Source organism: Xyrauchen texanus, chromosome 6, assembly GCF_025860055.1.
Source record: "Xyrauchen texanus isolate HMW12.3.18 chromosome 6, RBS_HiC_50CHRs, whole genome shotgun sequence".
NCBI classification, from domain to species: domain Eukaryota; kingdom Metazoa; phylum Chordata; class Actinopteri; order Cypriniformes; family Catostomidae; genus Xyrauchen; species Xyrauchen texanus.
The window spans coordinates 10,804,791-10,826,433 of record NC_068281.1 but is presented as its reverse complement, the minus strand read 5'-3'; the positions used below and the strand labels follow the sequence as shown (position 1 = coordinate 10,826,433).

The 21,643-nt window shown below is 35.8% G+C and overlaps 2 protein-coding genes across 4 annotated transcripts; one reads left to right on the top strand and one right to left on the bottom strand.

Annotated features, from left to right (window-relative positions):
- The first annotated feature begins 72 nt into the window (after positions 1-72).
- On the top strand, positions 73-16,505 carry tmem71 (transmembrane protein 71). Of its 3 annotated transcripts, none has more exons than XR_007970768.1 (11): positions 73-156; positions 3,572-3,622; positions 3,723-3,771; positions 3,932-4,141; positions 4,944-5,143; positions 5,245-5,433; positions 5,835-5,901; positions 6,067-6,125; positions 9,099-9,295; positions 13,999-14,045; positions 14,180-16,505. XR_007970768.1 is itself a non-coding variant. In XM_052128854.1 (10 exons), exons 2-10 carry the CDS (start codon positions 3,592-3,594, stop codon positions 14,201-14,203), a joined length of 876 nt encoding a protein of 291 aa, XP_051984814.1. In that variant the 5' UTR covers positions 73-156; positions 3,572-3,591; the 3' UTR covers positions 14,204-16,503. The 3 variants fall into 3 exon arrangements, 1 of the variants encoding a protein (XP_051984814.1); XR_007970769.1 differs by lacking the exon at positions 9,099-9,295 and adding an exon at positions 8,755-8,787 and having other exon boundaries at positions 14,180-16,504; XM_052128854.1 differs by lacking the exon at positions 9,099-9,295 and having other exon boundaries at positions 14,180-16,503.
- A 1,255-nt stretch (positions 16,506-17,760) lies between these two features.
- Positions 17,761-20,991, bottom strand: apom (apolipoprotein M). The gene is made up of 7 exons (XM_052128856.1): positions 20,763-20,991; positions 20,008-20,144; positions 19,823-19,896; positions 19,262-19,369; positions 18,207-18,305; positions 18,060-18,104; positions 17,761-17,976 (listed from the first exon to the last, which is right to left on the bottom strand). Exons 1-6 carry the CDS (start codon positions 20,883-20,885, stop codon positions 18,091-18,093), a joined length of 555 nt encoding a protein of 184 aa, XP_051984816.1. The 5' UTR covers positions 20,886-20,991; the 3' UTR covers positions 17,761-17,976; positions 18,060-18,090.
- Between the last annotated feature and the right edge of the window lie 652 nt (positions 20,992-21,643).

Below are 21,643 nucleotides of genomic sequence, written 5' to 3'. Positions count from 1 at the left end.
TCTCTCTCTCTCTCTCTCTCTCTCTCTCTCTCTCTCTCTCTCTCTCTCTCTCTCTCTCTCTCAGTAGGCGCGGCTCTTCTTCATGCCTGTCAGTGTTTGTAACTGTACCAGCGGACAGCCTTGATCCGCTGGGGAATCGCATTCTCATAAATTTAGGTGAGTCTTATAAGTCTTAATTCTCTCTCGTTTCTAAATCTCGGCTGTTTTGTTTGTTTTGCACAATAGATGCGGGACAGATAAAGCGGTAAGGAATAATGAAAGTGTCAGAAGGAACCGGATGTTTGTTTTACATTACGCTTCGGAAAGTCTTTTCAATTACATGCTTTTTAGGTTTGGTATTAAAAAGAGATAATAAACTTGCATCTTTCGCGCATCGCGTTTTTATCGCAGGCCGCGAGCCAAAGACCGGAGAAGCGTCCAGACTGCTCATCTGCAGAACATAAAAACAATCGTAATGCTGAATTTTGCGGAAATATCACACAAACCTGACTTATTTTTTATTGCAAAAACATGGTATTTATTCTTATATTATGATTTAAATAGTCAATAATTAGATATTAGTATTAGCTGATTATTGTTCTTATACACAACAATAACAAACATCATCATAATAAAGCTGAAAACAATTTTAGCACTCTACACACACACACACATAACCACAGACAGAGAGAGAGAGAGAGAGAGAGAGAGACAATTGAAGTCAGACGTTTACACCTTAGCCAAATACATTTAAACTCAGTTTTTCAGAATTCCTCACATTTAATCACAGAAAACTTTCCCTGTCTTAGGTCAGTTAAGATTACTACTTTATTTTAAGAATGTGAAATATCAGAACAATAGAGAGACTGATTTATTTATTAGCTTTTATTTATTTCATCATATTCCCAGTGGGTCAGATGTTTACACTTTCTTAGTATTTGTTAGAATTACCTATACATTGTTTAACGTGGATCAAATGTTTTGGGTAGTCCTCCACAAGCTTCTCACAATAAATTTCTGGAATTTTGGCCCATTCCTCCAGACAGAACTGGTGTAACTGAGTCAGGTTTGTAGGCCTCCTTGCTTTCACATGCTATTTCAGTTCTGTCCACAAATATTCTATTGGATTTAGGTCAGGGCTTTGTGATGGCCACTCTAATTCTTTCCATGACTTTGTTTTGCCACAACTTTGGAGGTATGCTCGGGGTTATTGTCCATTTGGAAGACCCATTTGCGACCAAGCTTTAACTTCCAGATGTTGCTTCAATATATCCACATAATTTTCCTTCAATATATCCACATAATTTTCCTTCCTCATGATGCCATCTATATTGTGAAGTGCACCAGTCCCTCCTGCAGCAAAGCACCCCGACAACATGATGCTGCCATCCACATGCTTCTTGGTTGGGATGGTGTTATTTGGCTTGCAATCCTCACCCTTTTTCCTCCAAACATAACAATTGTCATTATGGCCAAACAGTAAAATTTTTGTTTCATCAGACCAGAGGACATATCTCAAAAAAGTAAGATATTTATCCTCATGCACTTGCAAATTGCAGTCTTGCTTTATTTTTATGGTGGTTTTGGAGCAGTGGCTTCTTCCTTGCTGAGCAGTCTTTCAGGTTATGTTGATATAGGACTAGTTTTACTGTGGATATAGATACTTGTCTACCCGTTTCATCCAGCATCTTCACAAGGTCCTTTGCTGTTGTTCTGGGATTGATTTGCAGTTTTGGCTCCAATCTACATTCATCACAAGGAGACAGAATGCATCTCCTTCCTGAGCGGTATGATGGCTGCATGGTCCCATGGTGTTTATACTTGCATACTATTGTTTGTACAGATGAACATGGTACCTTCAGGCATTTGGAAATTGCTCCCAAGGAAAAACTAGATTTGTTTGAAGGTTGGCCTTAAAATACATCCACAGGTACACCTCCAATTGACTCCAAATAGCCTATCAGAAGCTAATTGCCTAAAGGCTTGACAATCTGTCTGTAAACAATTGTTGGAGAAATTACTCATGTCATGCACAAAGTAGATGTCCTAGAATACTTGCCAAAACTATAGTTTGCTAATATGAAATCTGTGGAGTGGTTAAAAATTTGTTTGAATGACTTCAAGTGTATGTAAACTTCTGACTTCAAATATATATATATATATTTAAGGCTGTTTTCGTGGTTATTGCATATTTGTTTGACTATGTGTGTGGTTTTGTGGTAAAATTAGTGACATTTTTCATTGCAGATGCTTACAGATCATTTCACTATCACTGTTGAAATCTCAACATTATTTTGGACTGTATTTACATCGATAAATGATGTAATGTTGATGACGTTGTGTAATTTTTCCACAGTTATTTCTCTTGTGGTCATTTCTTGTTTCTAACCTTCTTTAGAGACTACATGAAATATGTGTGTCTGTGAGAGAGATACACAGAGTTGTGGGGACTATCTGTTCAAACAAAAACAGAAGTTGTGTCATGTGATTAATCTGGGAACAGACTTCTGAGCAAAAATAAATGGGCTGCTGTGTGTGAGCATTTGCTTTTGTACTCCCACATTCTCTGCCATTGGAATCCTCAGCTTCTCTTTCTAGGCTGTCTGATAGCAGCTGCACAGCGCACTCATACACACAAATGACACTAACTGATATCCACCCACTTTGCCAGCATCATCCCTATCTAGATCATGATGGCTTCCTGATCCTCCATCACCATCACCATCCCAATCCCACTTCCCATTTATCCTCTACTTTTTTCTCCCCAATTTGGAATGCCCAATTCCTAATGTGCTCTAGGTCCTCATGGTGGCATAGTTACTCACCCTTACATTGGCCCCATTCACTTCCAATTGCTTCACTGTAACCTTGATTTATTATTTTTTTAAGAAAATTAGGGAAGAGTCAACATTACTTTTTGTGGTAACTATAGTATGCCACAAATGCTGACAGCATTGTGCTTGTGAGGGGATTTTTAAGAAATGTTTCATTTTCAACGCCAGTCACTGCTTGTATTTTTGATTAGCTGTTCTTGTTTTAAGCTGTTTCTGGAAAGTAAATTATATCAAGGATTATTTAATAAATGGTTTATTAAACCGCCCTTGTGTGTCTAAGCTGAAGGTTGATTGTGGATCTGGGTCATGCCAAGAAAGCAGAGACACTGAGAGCAAATGTACAGTTGTGTTTATTTTTCATGTATTGTTGTCTTTCTTGATCATGCCTTCATGACATCATTATTATGTAACAATTTACATTTATGTTGTCTTTATTGATTTCCTGTTTGTTTTGCTGTGAGGGAGCATTTCTCTCTGCCTGCTTTAAGTCTTTATATAATATTTAAAAGTTAGCTGATTAGGAGTTTATTTGATATTTTTGTGGACTATAAAGTGAGTGTGCTTTGGAAAATCTCTGACAGACCTTCAATTGACTGTTAGATTTCATCTTTAGGAACTCTCAACATAATTAAAGCTTTGCATCATTACTCTCGGTTTTGGAAATTTGACTTAAATAAAGGGGGAATGTTAGCTGGACGTTTAGTTGAATGTTATATGGGATTCACTAGCTATTAAACCAAAATGTTATTGTGTTACAGGTTTGGCAACGGTGCAAGCCATGGCTTTGTTCTTCAGAGGAGCTGTTACGAGTAAGTATGCCCTTATATCACACATCTCTCTTATTCTCTTTTTTCTTGCACACACATTCCTTGAAAGGAATTTGTAATGAGGACTTGATGTTTTTCATAGGTTCTCCAATTAAGACCAGGAGCTTGGCATCTGAACACATTTGTCACAGGTATGCAGTCATGCAGCTGCAACATAAATTCATAACATCTTCCATTATTTTCATTGCTCATTATTTTCATTAAATATATGAGCACTGCATGATTGTGCATCTGAAACAATGTTTGTTCCTGTACATGTGCATGCAAGTTATTGTTGTTTGTTTCTTTCAGTCTTGACACCTCCCACATCTCTGACTCTTCCTTTGAGTGTTTCTCTACCAATCCGCTGACCGGCTCGGTGTGTGCTTGTCGGCGAAGTCCGCGCCTACTAGCCAATGGTTATTATGTACTGACAGAGGACAGTTTTAGTACAGACGAGGAGGGTAATGTCACCCTGACTCCCTCACAAACTAGCATCTCATACAAAGAGAATCACGTCCGGTGAGTTTTAGGGCTATGTTTGTGTGAATATGTGTTTTAATTTATTTAGGAAACTCCTGAAGTGTGATTCAATACATAATATGTTTTATGTTCATTTTGTATTCAGTGGCCTTTTAAAATTGTAAATGTTAATGCCACTTTTTTCTTCATGTTTGGTTGCAGTTATTCTGCAAGATCTAAAAGAAATGTTTCACCCCAAAATGAAATCTCTCATCATTTACTCACCTTCATGCCATCCCAGATGTGTGTGAGGTTCTTTCTTCTGCAGAACACAAACAATGACTTTTAGAAAGATATCTCAGCTTTGTAGGTCCATACATTTTGGTCTGTTCTCATCCAAAATTGATTAGATTGCTTCAGAAGTCAGAGTTGCATGGATTACTTTTATGCTGCCTTTATGTGCTTTCTGGAGCTTCAAAGATCTGGCCACCATTCACTTGCATTGTATGGACCTACAAAGCTGAAATTTTCTTCTTACGATCTGTGTTTGTGTTCTGTAAATCAAAGAAAGTCATACACATCTGGGATGGCATGAGGGTGAGTAAATGATGAGAGAATTAAATTTTTTAGGTAAACTATCCCTTTAAATGTTACAACGTCCATGTTATATAATAAATTACAATTGTAATAACAATACAAAGTGTTATTAAAGGCAGTGCTACAAAAGAACTACACATAAAGTACATGTTGGTCATCAGTGGCGTGTTATTCAGTACTTACCTACCCACTGTACACAACTACACAAAAACATTAACTCAAATTGCAAGTATGTTTGTGTGTGTGTGTGTGTGTGTGCATGCAGAATATTCAGGCGACGACGCAGGGCAAAAAGGTCATTGGCCAGTCTTCTGAGTGATATGAGCCAATCATGCCAGTCCTGGCTGGAAGGAAGTGTTTTTAGAAGGTCTGACCCCATCACTCCCCTCCAGTCATCATCATCATGGGAGGTGGAAGAGCTGGATCACAACTATGAGAAAGCTACACCTATGAGCTTTACTTACGGTTAGGCGGCTTCTAGTTTTAGAGTGCAGCTAAATCTTTGAAACTGCCAGTTTGTTAGTGTGTGCAAATGTGTTTTTATGAACATGCATATATATATGCAGATCCCACAGATTCTGTTTCCTCACCTGAGAAACTGGCTCCTCAAACTCAGCTAGAAGAGGAGGAGCCTCAGTCTGATGCATGCCCCGCCCACGAACATTTCAGCCAATCAGTTAGCGGTCTTCTAGATGTTCCTCCTCCATCCATCTGTCACCTCAACAGTTATAGTCCATCCAGCAAGACATCGTCAGGTGAGAGATATAGTATGAAGGCTTCACTGTCCCAGCCAATGGCAGCTCAGATCCTCAATTAATGACACTTCTCGATGAATGTGAAATGTGCTGAAAGTGATTTCAGAAACTTTTCTATTTTTAATCACATGCCCTCTCTCCAAAACCCTGCCCTCTAAAAATATGTCCACCAACCTGATGTTAGCAATTGTGCAAAATGACAAACATGCAATATTCTAAATGAAACTGGCAGAGAGTGTTTTTTGATTGGTCACAAAAACAGGACACATATTTTTTTTAGTAAAGACATTTATGCATGATATTTCCCCTAAAAAAAAAAACAGAACACTTACGGCATCTTTAAACACAGCTGTTAAATGCATTGGTCAGTTGAAGATTTTAATTATTTTTGCTTATTTCAGACACTGTGCTGCTGAGAGTACTCCTGCTGACCCTCACTCTGTGCCTCTGCATTGCCTTATCCTCCAGGTAATAAAAGTTTGTTTGTGTGTGTGTGTGTGTGTGTGTGTGTGTGTGTGTGTGTAAGAGAGAGAAAGAGAGAGAGAGAGAGAGAGATTTCTATCTCCTCTGGCTCATTTTTTATTAAAATGGGCGGAGCTCTTCTCCCAGACTTATGATGTCTAATCTTTACAGGTGGCTGCTGGGAGGAGTTTCTGTAGCAGTGGCATTCTTTGTTCTGCTTTATTCCCTATGTGAGTAAACAAAACAAACGTAAACAAAAAACAAAATAAACAGTTAGTTGTACTGCAAGTTTAAAATCCACATGAAACCAATGCAACCCATTTTATTTCTGTAATCTGACACATTTTCAAATGAAACAGAATATTCAATGAGTAAAAAATGTACGATGGAAACAATTGGATAATCTGTAAAACAGGTGGAATTTTAGGGCTTTTTGATGAAAGATTACTGTATAATGACAAACATTCTTATAAATAACATGCATTGATGAATGATGCACAATAAGACCAGTAGCATGTATTAAAGGGATAGTTCACCCAAAAATGAAAATTCTCACCCTCAACCTCATGCCATCCCCAATGTGTATGACTTTCTTTCTTCTGCAGAACACAAACAAAGATTTTTAGAAGAATGTTTAAGCTCTGTTAGCCCTCACAATGCAAGTTAAACACTCATCATATCGCTTCTGAAGATATCGATTTAAAGGTATAGTTCACCCAAAAATGAAAATTTGGTGTATGACTCCAGTCGACAAATACATTTCTTCTGAACTCAAATGATTGATTATTTTTAGAAACAAAACAATACTTATATACTTTTAAACTACACATGTTCACTTCCATTCATCTCTGTGACGTGCGCTCATGAGAGCGGGATGGCGTAAGCTCGTTGGTAAGGTCACTCTGGGAGGAGGAGGCAGGAAACGTGTCATTGTTTACAAGAGGAGCAATGTACAAAAGTTTTATTGTCTTTGCTGTAGGTATATATGTAATTGTTCAAAATGGTCATTTGGTGTTTGTATCCTGGATGCTTCAACCTTCAGAAACTCCAAAGAAAATGCACACCGGGAAAAATATTAACTTTTCATCGACTGCTTATACATGATTATGAGTGATTGAAGCTTTGGCTTATCGTGCTGAACCTGGATATCAGTACATCCATACACAGGGATGGGAGGGCTACTTTTTAAATGTATTCCACTACAGATTACAGAATACATGGTGTAATTTGTAACGTATTCTATTAGATTACTCAAGGTCAGTAACGTATTCTCAATACTTTGGATTACTTCTTCAGCACTAGTAGATTTTTTCACTTGTTTTGACTTTAAATAATCTGCCAGTACAAGAGAGACAAAATACATATGTTAAAAATACATTCTCTGAAAAACCTAAATATCTTATGCAGTGTTGTAAAGATAAATCAAATTGATATTTTTACAGGAAAACAATACAAAAATTACTATCAAGAATACGATTTTTACCGTAATATCAAAGGTCTTACTAGAAAAAAAGAAATTATGATCTAACTTGAATTTTCTTGCCTGGTAACATGTACATGTAAAATGGCTTGAAATAGCATTTTAACTTAGCGTAAAGCTGACAATTTACACAAGGTTTATTTCTATTTCTTCTGCTCCAAACTTACTTCAAACTTACTTCTCTTTCTGCTCGTATGAATGTAACACATCATGAGAAAGTGTTTCACCGCTGTTCAAATGCACTTTGGATTGCAAGGACTAAATATTTAATTATTGACAACTAGAAACAAATGACAATAAAATGCAAAGTAATCTCATCAATAATCTCTTCAGTAACAATACTTTTGAAATGTAACTGTATTCTAAATACCAATTATTAAAATTGTAACTATAGTGGAATACAGTTATTTATGTTTTGTATTTTAAATTCGTATTCCCGTTACATGTATTTCGTTATTCCCTGTGTAAACCCTGTAAATCCTGTGAATCTCAGTAAATGCTCTCACACTTGGTTTCACTAACTACAACTGGTGTGGCTTGAATTCCTGACAGTCATATAATCTATATATTTCTGCTAAAGAAAAAGCACAGTTGATAACGCAACGGCATTGCTCTGAAATAAAGTATGGTTATATACTGCAGTAATGTTTTTTTATTATCATTTAGAAATAATTTTTGATTTTATAAAAAGCGCTTGGTCTGTGCAAGTTTCTCTTGTAAACAATGATGTGCTTCCTGCCTTCCTTCTATTTTTCCCAGCGTGCATTTACTTTGGGGTTTCTGAAGGTTAAAGCATCCAGGATACAAAAACCAAATTACCATTTTGAACTATACACTTATACAAATCTACAGCAAAGACAATTGAACTTTTGTACATCGCTCCTCTTGTAAACAATGATGAGCTTCCTGCCTCTTCCTCCCCATGTGACCTTACCAATGAGCTTACATCATCCCTCTCATGAGCGCGCATCACAGAGATGTGCAGAAGTGAACATTTGTAGTATATAAGTTTTGTTTCTAAAAATAATCAATCGTTTGGGTTTTGAGTCATGTCGATTATTTTGATGCACCCTAAATATACATTTTGGACCATCAAAATAATGTACATTCACTTGCATTGTTTAAAGGAGGAGGCCTGAAATGAAATCCTAAAAATCTTAAATTCTGTTTTGATGAAGAAAGTAACTGAGATACATCTTGGATGGCCTGAGGGTGAGTAAATTATAAGCACATTTTCATTCTCCTTTAACAATAAGAGTCTTATAGATTAATTTTATATTGCCTTTTGGGCCTTCAAAGTTCTGGTCACTATTCACTTGCACTGTGAGGACCAACAGATCTTAAATTTTAATCTAAAAATCTTCATTTGTATTCTGCAGAAGAAAGTCATACACATCTGGGATGGCATGAGGGTGAGTAAATGATGAGATAATTTTCCTTTTTGGGTGTACTATCACTTTAAGAAAGTAAATATGGTCTGTTTTGATCTCATGGTGACTTTAGTATGATTTAACAATTTCAGTTGGTTTTCCCATGTTCCTGGATGAACATGCTTGTTGAACAACATTCCTATAAAGCAATCAGAGGGATAGGTTTAGGGATAGGTTTAGGCTCATAGGCATTACTAGACCCTTTTTAGGAGGGCATCAGCCCCCCCTAAAATTCAGCACGTAAGTGTTTTAAACAACAGCAGCCTTAACACTGCACTTGTTTGCACCCCTAGGCACTTTGGTGGTTTTTCCCACTTGTAAAGACTGACTGTAGGGTGAGCCAATAGCATTGGAGTGTGGGCTGTGAAGGAGCATATAATTTCTTTGACCCACTGAACAATTCAACATTTTCCTCATTCACTTCATGAACGATCGATGTCAGCGCCTTCTTCTGACCAATTGAAGGAGAGGTGGCATGTCACTCATTTAGGTCAGTAATCATGTTTAACAAGGAGAGAAAGGGGCTGGAGTAATCAAGAATAAAATTGACTAATGACATCAGGATGCATATAAACTAGGGCTTCAACTAACAATAATTTTGATAATTGATTAATCTTCTATTATTTCTTTTTATCCGATTAATCGGATAAAAACCTAAATTTAATTTCCTTTATTTTATTAAAACATGATAAAAAAAAAAAGGAATGATAAAAGGGCGTACGGATTTGGTTCAATTTACAGTTCTGAATTCATGATTCTATACTCTCACACAACTTTGAACAAAGCCTGAATCATAAAAAGTTAAGTTTGAATTTATTATTGTTATTATTATTACTTTCAGGACATATGCAAAACAGTTCCTTTCCTTTACTTCTAATACTTAAAAAGTACTGTTCATTGTTCATATGACGAACCATTCAGGATGGAGTGGGATAAAAAAAAATCAGCCCAGCAGAGGGCAATGGTGACACCAGAATAAAAAATATCAATAATTCTGCCCAGCTGAAAAATACATAATTATGCTAGATACATATGCTTGAACACAGTCACTGATTACATACATTTTAAGTATTTTAAATTAATTTTGTACGTATTTAAATAGTATTGTCACTGATTACGTGTTTCTGAACTATTCTAACTTTTAACTTTTCAACATCTTAACATCTAACATCAAAAGATCAAAATTACAAACATTGTAAATGATAAATGTCTAAAAAACATCTGCTCAATGTCTTATTGACATCCTAGAAAAAATGTCTAATAGATGTCTTGCAGATGAGACATACATCTTCCAGATGCAAACACACACATCAAATAGAAGTCTGGATGATTTATGTGTGCTATCAAGGATGTTTGTCATGGTATAAATATACTGGTGAAATCAGACATTACATATGGCATTATCAGGAAGACTATCAAATATCAGGACCGTTAGCATATTATAAATAATATTCAGACAGGGTCAGGGACAGGATCATCGACAGGAAGCACGGCAAGGCCTCGAGGTTGAGCAGGATGAATTTGAGGTGGACCTCGTACTGGCACACGCCTCCTTCAATCTGTCATCAACAAAGTCCGAGTGGACAATGAAACATTCCTGTTAATTGTGCTGAAATAGCCCTGGTTTCTAGAGATGATAGAAATACTAGACGGTCCTCCATGTGAAACCGCTGAAGAACGAACTTCTCTTTCAAACACAAGGCACAGTTTGGCATCCCCAGTCAGGGCTGCGAAGACTACACATGTGGCCTTTGAACGGAGCACAGTGGACAAGCCAGAATTTTTGGCTTTTAAAAAGTCTATTATGAACACGGTCTATTCTGAACACCATATTACAGGCTAGAGCGACATCAATGAGACGCCTTTACGCACTGAAATGGAATGTGTTCACCAATTGGTGCTTTTCACACAGCAAAGACCCAGTGAACTTCCCCATACCTGAAATTCGTACATTTCTTAAGAGCGTCCTGGTTTCTAGAGATGATAGAAATACTAGACGGTCCTCCATGGGAAACCGGGAAATCTGTAATTTAATTAAATTTAGACTCTTGGTGCCTCTGTCTGGCCCTCCCAACAAAGGAGGAAAATACTTTTAATATTGGGTAACAATTTTAAAAACTATTGGCAGAATAATTGCCTTTCTTTCAACACATTGTCGTATCAGCAAAATCAATATCGGTTGACCTCTAATTTTAATGTGATATACTGTACCAAGACTCAGATTTCTTTGAGGTGCGAGCGATGCGCTCTTTGTCCCTCAAAAACATATTACAAAAATAATATAAAGTTATTTGGAATAAAAAAATATTACATCTGTGTATATAGGAGCATAATCATCACTTGTTAAGTCTGGTGGTAGTTTCTGATGCTATTTAGTGCTTTGGGATAAAATAAAATAAAATGAGGCAACACCGCTTATCTGCATCCTGGGTGCAGAATATTGTGCTTCAATGTAACTGGAGGGCTTGGAGTCGTTGGAATTAAGTACATTTTAGGTGAACAGAGGTGCACAAAATGTAGACCTACTTTATGGCATCACACTGGTTTTTCTTCTGCATTAAAGAAAGAAATTATTAAAGAATTATTAAAGAAATTTGATTTATTTTGTTGTCTGTATTACATCCGATCATCTTCAGTCAGTTTTTCAAATGCTCCCAAACATGATTTAAGTCCCTTTTTTATGATTATGCAACTTGTAGATCAAATTCCTTGCTTATATTTTGGACTTTGTGTGTTTAAGTCGCAGTTTAACGTGATTTGAAAGTTCACGTTCTGTCCGCGACATGCAGCCTCCGTCCATAACCATAACAACAGCCAGTAACCAGCCTGGCACAAGCACAAGAGATCTTTTTGCAGGGGTGTAGATTCCAGGGGGGATGAAGGGAGGTAGCCAATAACCCTCCAATAATCAAAACAAGCATGTACAACCCCCAGTGCAAATTCACTCTCGTCCCAGTGTCATTATATTACATGCGCTTGCATGAGGATAAGAAATCATCTAAAAGACTTACCACCACACCTTGACATTGAAGACATCAGTGTAATACCTATGAGCTACCCAAATGATTACATTAAAGCTGAAATCATGGTATGAAGTTGCATGACTTAAATCAAGATGATTGCACTCCACCGGTCACATTTTCCATTGTGATCTGTTTAACTGGTGCGGATGTGGATGCTCGCTTGCTCAGTGAAGTTTAATGGAGACTCGCATGGGGTGAAAACAAACAGTTTTGCTAAATGCATTGAAATACCCACCTGATTTGAATTCATAACATGTATACAAGTGTAAACATAAAAAATAGCAGTAAAATGTAAATTATGCGCTGGAGAGAAACAACTCTTAAGCGCATCAAACAGCACAATCAATCTTGTTCATCAATGGTTTAATGACACAAAACACATAAAAGCTGTTCATTTGTTGCCATCTAGTGTGATTTACAAAAATGGATATCTGAACTAATCTTTTATATACATTGGCGGCCAAAAGTTTAGAATAATGTACAGATTTTGCTGTTTCGGAAGGAAATTTGGTACTTTAATTCACCAAAGTGGCATTCAACTGATCACAAAGTAGAGTCAGGACATTACTGATGTAAAAAAAAAAAAACATTTGAAAAAAGTAATTTTGATCAAATCTAGACCGGCCCCATTTCCAGCAGCCATCACTCCAAAACCTTACCCTTGAGTAATCATGCTAAATTGCTAATTTGGTACTAGAAAATTACTTGCCATTATATCAAACACAGTTGAAAGATATTTGGTTCATTAAATGAAGCTTAACATTGTCTTTGTGTTTGTTTTTGAGTTGCCACAGTATGCAATAGACTGGCATGTCTTAAGGTCAATATTAGGTCCAAAAATGCAAAAAAGAAACAGCTTTCTCTAGAAACTCATCAGTCAATCATTTTTTTTTGAGGAATGAAGGCTATACAGTGCTTGAAATGACCAAAAACTGAAGATGTCATACAAAGATTTACACTACTGTCTTTGAAGACAAAGGACAACTGGCTCTACCAAGGACAGAAAGAGATGTGGAAGGTCAGATGTACAACTAAACAAGAGGATAAGTACATCAGAGTGTCTAGTTTGAGAAATAGACGCCTCACATGTCCTCCGCTGACAGCTTCATTGAATTCTACTCGCTCAACACCAGTTTCATGTACAATAGTAAAGAGAAGACTCAGGGGTGCCGGCTTTATGGGAAGAATTGCAAAGAGAAAAACACTTTTGAAACAGAAAAACAAAAATAAAATTTAGAGTTTAGTGTTATGGATCTTAACTCCATTGAGCTTTTGTGGGATCAGCTAGACTTTAAGGTGTGTGTGAGAAGTGCTACAGGAAGTGTGGAGTGAAATGTCACATGAGTATCTTGACAAACTGACAGCTGGAATGCCAAGGATCTGCAAAACTGTCATTGCTGCACATGGAGGATTTTTTTCATGAGAACACTTTGAAGTAGTTTAAGAAGTTCTGAAATTCTGTTTAAAATTGTAATAGTAATTTTTCCACTTTATTAATGTCCTGATTATACATTGTGATCAGTTGAATGCCACTTTGGTGAATAAAAGTACCAATTCCTTTCCAGAGCAAAATATTTACATTATTCCAAACTTTTGGCCGCCAGTGTTTGTGTGTGTGTATGTGTATATATGTATATATATATATATATATATATATATATATATATATATATATAATACACACACACACACACACACACACACACACACACACCTTTTTTACTAGGGTTATTCTATTGAAATAAAATAAAAACATTCAGAGTGATTTTCTCTTTTGAACAAACTCAAAAGACTTGAATCACAAGTTAATGACATACAGAGAAACGTCATCTGGTGTTTATACACTCCACTAAATATTGACCAAGCTGAATGAATGGTCCTTTAAAAAGTTTCCGTTTTTTAAAATAATTTATAAATGTGTTCATTACAGAAAATGACAATATTCTGAATGAATATTAGCCGTCTATCTTGAATAAATAAAAAACACAATCTATGCTAAAGAGTGGAATACATTAATTGTGCACATTTAATAGTGTCATTGAGCGCTGAGCCCCCCAAAGATTGCAATTGTAGAATCGCCCCGGTTAGGCTTAGAGCTATTATTTTAAGGTGTAGGTTATGATTAGGCTACAACAACATCATCAATCTAATTTCCTGTTCTCTATATTAGGTATGTCTAAATCTGGGAGAGTCTGCTGGAGGAGAGCAAAGACTGAGGTGAGAATCTTGGTACACATTAAAAATTGGCTTCATAGTGTATTGTGTTTCTGCACTTAGAGACAAATGTAGCACTAACACATGACAATTTATACTTTAAAGAATCTTAAATCAGCCATGTGTCTCTATAACAGGATATCACATCTAGAAACGAGTGAAGAAGAGACATACAGACACATATACACCTGTGTGAAGTCTAAGAACAGCGGAAGTGAGAGAGTATGTGAATGCACATCCTGCATAGGCATTATAATTTAATTGTAGACCAGTATATTGTGTTGGTGTTTTCACTGATCAGCAGCAGAATTCTAAATATTAATCATTAAATAAAGTTCAAACAGGTATACATGCTAAGAAAAGCATGCATTTTATTCAAATGCATTTTGAACGCATCAATGCAGGATTTTCATTTAGGAATGAATTTGTTATTTGACTAAGTTTCCTTAATGAAAGACTGGATTGCAGTATTATAAATTCTCTAAGAGTCAGTGAAGGTGCACTGCATGGTAGAACATAAAATGAAATGTGCAAGTTGTGTTTGTGAACAAATTAGCTTGGCTTGGTTGGGCTCTTTAACCTCTTATGGTTACTGGGGCATCATGTGCATATTACCTTGTTTGGTCAGAAGATTAAATGCCTGTATAATAGAAATGTTTTGCTGCCATACCCAGGGTGTTTTAATAGTGTTGCTGAAATGTTGTTAAACTTGTTGATAGTTAATCATTAATAGCAAATTATGTATCTTAAAAAGTGCCAGTTTTGCTTTGCAGAGATGCCTCATATTTGTCAAGTGCCTTCATGTACTGAAGTGTTTTGTTGTTGCCACATGCCAGGGTTATACACACACATGTTGTGTGAGCGCAATAATTAGTATTGTACTGTTGTATTGCACAGTAAAGTGTTATTGACACTTACATAGACAATTGTTTGCAGGGGATTAGTGCTGCCAAAGGAACCATGTTCTAGATTTACTGTATATAATGTGTATCATTCTGTCAAATTCATACAAGGCAGCTTCTCTAACAGAAAGATCCTTATGAGAAGTTAAGAAGTTTCAGCGTTGTCTGTAAAATATTAAATATTTAACCAACAATAATTAAGATAAAGAGAAGGGACCAAGTCCTCCGAGTTCTATTTCATAGACCTACTGGTCCAATAGAACTTGAGTCGTCTGGAGGAACTGACAAGGATGATTAGAAAGATAATAATTTTCTTATAAAGCCCAGAGAAATTATAGGAGAAGGTTTTTAAAGGCAGCTCATGAGGGAAAAAGAGCAAAACAAAAGTGTTTAAAGTGGATGTGAAATTTTAAGAAGTCAATCATCCAAATGTATTTAGCTTGTAGCCAATATATATCTATTGTGTTTATATTCACTGTATCATGCCTTTAATGTTTAGTGTAAATCTTTTTGTAGTGCACATGAGCAATGAAACATTCTGGTGCATTGAATATTACTTGATAAAATAGTCAATATTCAATGTAATGTGTGTTCTATAGAAAATGTATAATCACTATTATGACATTTATTATTAAAACAATCAGTAAGATGAGGGCGAAAAGCAATTAATTAATTAAAAAAAAATGTAAGACATAAAATGTTGGAAAAATGCCAAAAGTAAAGGTTTGTGCATTTTTGTGTTAGTTTGTTTATTTATTTCAAATAGTAATTTGTAGCATTAAGAAGGAAGATTGACCAAATATGATTATTTCATACCAAAGTATGTACGGTAGTAAAATTAAAGTGAAAGCGCAAGAAATATAATTTGTGTGGAACATAAGGGTTATAGTAAACAGTGCTCATAATAATTTGTCCATTCAGCTCCAGTGACTGCAGTGAAACTGTAACTCCACCTAGACAACAATCTGTGTCACAAGATTACTGTAAATACTAAAACGTTTTAGTTAGTCCATATTCCATTGCATGTGATAGTGAAAATATATACACTGTAAAGTGTAATCTTAAAATGAAATGTATTTAGCTAAGTAATTTGCACAGCCACAATTTGCAGTTAGCCATCTTAAAAAGTAAAGGATTAAAATGCCTTAAAAAGATAAGAAGTGTTATTTTTTAAAGATTTATATTTTTATGGTGTATTTTGGAAAGAACACTTTTTATTAATAATACAGTTTTGAATTTCAACAATAAAGCTTTTTTTATATGTAAATTTGTGTTGTTTTTGTAATTAAACATTGATATATTGCTTACAAATAGGGGAGACTGGGGTAAGATGTGCCTTACAATAAGATTTCTTTATTTAGTTTATCATAAGTTTGTAAACATGCAATATTATTTCTGAATAATTTGAATATTTTTTTACACAACAAAATTCACAACACAAAGAAATCAAGCTATAACATAAAGAAATTAAGCTACAAAACAATTAAGCTACAACATAAAATGTCTTGCCAAAAAGTATGAATTAAATGAAAATCATAACATAATCAAAACATATATCTACTTTACTCACATTGGGAATGTCTTATCATGTCCTGTCTTTCCCATGTAAGCATGTAATTCTACCAATAAAGTTCTAAAAATTTTAAACTTTATTCACCAGGTTGACGTTGCACCCTGGTGGCTGGAAGTATTTAATTTATTTGCATTGTGGCTTAATTTCTTTGTGTTGTGACTATTTATTTGTGTTGTGACTTAATTTCTTTGTGTTGTGAACTTGTGTTTGCTTTGTAAATTTCATTGAGTTTTGCACCTCTGGGCCACCATAGTAATTTATGGAAGAAGAAAAAACCACAACAGAATAAATTTGGTACACAACATAGCAGAGTATGGTCAAATATTTGTGAGGTTTGCTGCAACAGATGATTTGAAACATTTCCTGACATGTTTCCGTTCCACTTTACTGCAAGCCATAGGGCACAGAATGGTTTGTCTCTCTAATTATGTGCACATACAGTAAAGTGGCAGAAGCCAATGTTTTTCTGTCTCAAGACCAGTTCAACATTTCAATCTGTTTGGATCTTCTGAAGGATCCAGTGACCATTCCTTGTGTACACCGTTACTGTATGAGCTGTATTACAGGCTGCTGGGATCAGGATGATCATAAGGGAGTCTACAATTGCCCTCAGTGCAGATAGACCTTCACTCCGAGACCTGTTATTGTAAGTTGCTTTGGATAAAAGTGTCTGCCAAATGAATAAATGTAAATGTAAAAACAACATGCTGCCTGAAGTGGTAGAGAAACAGAAGATGAAACTCCATGCCGCTAGTCCTTATAATTATGCTGGACCTGAATGTGTGGAGTTTGATGTCTTGTTTGTCTGAACTCTTACTGTGAAAATCTCCTTGAATAACATAAAACGTCCTCAAAGGAAATAGACACAACTTGATGGATGCCACAACACGAATGCAGGAGATGATCTGCCCTCAACATGACAAATTGAATTGAGTTTATTGTCAGACTAATGAAAAGTGTATTTGTATGCTGTGTATGGTGGATGAGCACAAAAACCATTATACTGAATCAGCTGCAGCAGAGAGGACCAAGAAACAGGTATGAAATTATAGCAGAGACTGATGATCTAATGCTAACAGTTGCGCTAAACAGTTGTGTATTATTATAAACACTCTGTACTTTTGGGTGTTTTGCACAACTGTGGTAATTGTTTGGAACCAAACTGTAGGTTAACATGTTACATAATCATTAATTTATCATCATGATAGTTGCAGTCACTATTAATCCATAATCATAATTATTAATACCAATAATCAAAGTTTTGGTTTTCACCTGTATTTTATTGAAATATTGATTCTGTTTGTTAAAAGCAGTCTCACCTGGGATAATATATAAATTCCAAACATGTAATTAAGACAGTCATTGCATCCAAAAGCAGAACTAGAAACAGTGAATTATTATGTACTTGACTGTTCTATTTTAGATCTGGACTTTGAAGATCTCTGCAGCTGCTGGTGACCTATGGGAGTGAGAAATTTTATCATAACCATGCAATGTCACATGTCAGTGGCAACAGACTTTAGAACTTTAGTTTCAACCTACCTCTGTATTTAGATCAGGATCAACAGTGTCCTCATTTACAATAACCTAAAAAAAAAAAAAATTATAGATTAACTTTTCATAAACCTGGTCTGACTTTGCTAGTTCATTTTAATGAAATATTGCAAGTTGACACAAAGTTTGGCCAACCATTTTTCTTGGGAGACTTGACCAAATCTTCCATAAGAACACACTCCATTTTTGATTTAAATTCCTGCAGTACTTCATCTGGTGTGGTTTCTTTACGATCTGCAATGGAAGACCAGCATAACTCTTGGCAAAATGTTGCAAAAACATATTAAATACATTCTTTTAAAAATATTAAATGCAAATCAAAATTGTATAAAATACCTCATGCTTTGTAGGAAACCTAATGTTATCAACAAAATGTATGTGGACACTTTTAGACATTGAAGTCACATGTAAAATGAATATCATTGCATTAGATGAGCAAATATCAAAAACATTTTGCATAAAAAGTGCTTGTGCCATCTTCCTTTAAAATAAATGCCACTTGGCAGGGATGGATTATGCCAATTATCTTTGGGGGTCACCAGATAAGATCACGCAGCCTTAAAGCCCAGGGCACCCCCTGGTAGTCTAGGGCCCCTGGGCACTGGCCCCATTGGCCCGGACGGTAATCCGTACCTGCCACTTGGTAAATATTTTGTTTCATATTTTATATGTCCAAATATTTGAAGGGGCTACTGTAAATACACAAGTATAATTCGGTGATGGGATACAATGTTAATTAAAGGTGCACTCAGTAATTTTTTTGGATGTAATTTTTGTCTTACAGTGACACCTAGTGACATGGATGCAGCGTCATTTCAAATCAATAGTATTCAGTTACAGATGCCATTGTGGAAATTCACGATTCTCAGTCAATCATGATTAATTGAATCTAAGAGTCAAAGTGTCCAATTACAGGGTGGTTACTGAGATTAAGCAAGTAGTATTCAGCTGGTCATGTGGTCTCAACATGGTAGCCCCCATAAGGGGACCCTCTCCATGTAGAATAAAACAGCTAATGCTAATGATATGACTAGGGTCCTCATCTCATGTGAGTGGTCATGATTTCATGACTATGATTCCAATAAGGAAAAAAAGTATTGAGTGCGTTTGTGTATGGGGGTTTTTCCACTGCTGTTAGCGTGTGCTCTCAAAACAGATGGAAAGATATGACGATCAAGGATGATACTGACTGTATAGCAAAGTGTACATTTCATCATTTTCATCCATCATCAATATTAAGATGCATGAGGGGCAGTTTATCCACTTGCCATCCCAAATCACTGCAGCGGCCTCGAAATCTGCTCAGACAACAGTGACAAAGTGTTAAAGTATGTTAAAGGCATAATTCACCCTAAACTGAAAATTGCAGTCATTTACCCACCCTCATGTTGTTTTAAAGCCACATTATTTTCTTCCAAGGAGCACAAAAAGAGAATGTTATTCTCAGTCACCATTCACTTTCGTTGTATGAAAAATGTGCAATAAAAGTGAAAGGGGACTGACTCTGCCTAACATTTCCTTTTGTGTGCCATGGAACAAAGAAAGTCATATGGGTTTGAAACAACATGAGGATGTGATTAAATGATGCCAGAATTGTAATTTTTTTTGCTGAAATATCCCTTTAAAAACATGAATGAAGAATAGTATCAGAACAGAACAGCAGAAAATCAGAACTATGGTAGTTCTCATTCAATTATTGGTTTTGTGTTTTGGGGGTGGGGGTGGGGGGGGTTCAGTTGAACATCACCTACCTTTTCTAAACAGGAATGGGTCTGTCATAGAGTGAACAAAGTAGTCCCAAGATTTTGTTTGACACTCCTCCCCACTGTGATGTCATTAACAAAAATTGTTCACATGAACTTGAATCACACAGAAAATGATAGAACAGCTTCTACGCCATGTCAACATACATGTGTGCATGTCTCTTTCCACTCACCGTGTTTTTTCAGTCACTTTCAGGGTGGAGTTGGCGCCTTTCTGGATGTGAAGGTAAGAACTGTCAGTGCTCCTAAAAGGCTTAATATCATCTTCATCCCATGCAGCTGCTGCCACAAAATACCAATTGCCCATATACTGCAAAAGAGTGAATACAAAGATTTAAATAAATACTGGAATATTAACTAATTTTGGAATATCTAAAAAGCTGAAAATGTGGCAATTACGCCACTTTAAACCATAAAAAATGAATACCACAAATGTCTCTTTAATATTTTTATTGTTTAACATAGGCATCAGTGGGATTAAAATGAGAGCAAATGCTTCCAAGAAACTTCTCAAACTTCACTGTGCTCTCAGCAATTTCAATATGTACTCATATTGAATATAATCATTCATTTTATAGCTCATGTTAACAATTGTCTCAATTGTTTCTCTAAGGAATTTTAGGAGAAACATCTATAAAAACAAGTTGATACTTAAAGGAAATATGAAAATCTTCATTAAGTCTCCTGAGCTATGAAAGGGCAACCTCTGAGAAATCTGCATAGAGCAGTATATTTATCAGATTTCTTCAGCTCTATTCAATACATATTTTGTATATGCTCAGTTTTAACGCAGACATTTAGATATCACTTAAGAAATATGGGATTTAAAGTGCCTGAAGTCTGTTCTTGTACCTGGATTACCTGAAATCAAAAAGTAGGAGAAGCATTATGTGTAGGGCTAAAAGCTTTTACTTTAAAAGGCTCTTACCTGATCAGTATTTATAACAGAAGTGGGTAGAGGAGCTGGAGGAAGACATGGTACCATGCCCTGCATCCCTGCATATATCAAACTCACTACTGAGCCGAAAATACCCCATAATGTGGTAAGCATATCTGCATTAATAAGGTCACCTGTGTTACACGACGAATGCTGATTTCTTTTAATTGACTGATGCTATGACAAAGATGTTTTAATACAGTGCTCAAAGAGGACTGTCACCCACCTGCAGGTTGTTACCCCTAATTCTGTTTGTTGAACATCTAGCAATGATTGATGGTGTGTTTGTCAGAGCAATGTGCATGTCAGTAATCCTTCAATATGCCCAATTTTGCCCGGAACAGCCCCCGTATGCTCCAGAAAAAAACAAAAATCTATTAACAAGCAAATACATTCAGATGGAGGATGATGTGAACAAGAGCTTCTTTCTTAAATGGTTTTGCTGATGTTCTCAGATTTCCCAAAAAAGACTGAGGTTCCTCACATTAATCTTCTTGGATGGATTGATCACTGTTTTCCTTTTTTCTTTCTTCTTTTTTCCCAGTTACACCCAAAAGGGTCTCTATATAATTATTTATTACAATCATATATTATTTACATAATTTTTTGACTCCAGGGGCATCATGCACCATTTTTTTAGGGGGCACCAGTGTCAAGTCCCTTGCTTATTCCGATCCATTTTAATCATACACTATACAGTGCATCCGGAAAATATTCACAGCTTTTTCCACATTTTGGCATGTTACAGCCTTATTCCAAAATGGATTAAATTCATTTTTTTCTTCAAAATTCTACAAACAATACCCCATAATGACAACGTGAAAGAAGTTAGTTTGAAATCTTTCCACATTTATTAAAAATAAAAAACAAAA

Coding starts and splice junctions, on each gene's coding strand:
- tmem71 (XM_052128854.1), top strand. CDS start 3,592: ATGGCTTTGTTCTTCAGAGGAGCTGTTACGA. Junction 5,144..5,244: donor ACCTATGAGCTTTACTTACG/GTTAGGCGGCTT, acceptor ATATATATGCAG/ATCCCACAGATTCTGTTTCC. Junction 6,126..13,998: donor TGTTCTGCTTTATTCCCTAT/GTGAGTAAACAA, acceptor TCTCTATATTAG/GTATGTCTAAATCTGGGAGA.
- apom (XM_052128856.1), bottom strand. CDS start 20,885: ATGCTTACCACATTATGGGGTATTTTCGGCTCAGTAGTGAGTTTGATA. Junction 20,145..20,762: donor CTGTTATAAATACTGATCAG/GTAAGAGCCTTT, acceptor ACTCTTTTGCAG/TATATGGGCAATTGGTATTT. Junction 18,306..19,261: donor AATGTACACTTTGCTATACA/GTCAGTATCATC, acceptor CTTCCATTGCAG/ATCGTAAAGAAACCACACCA.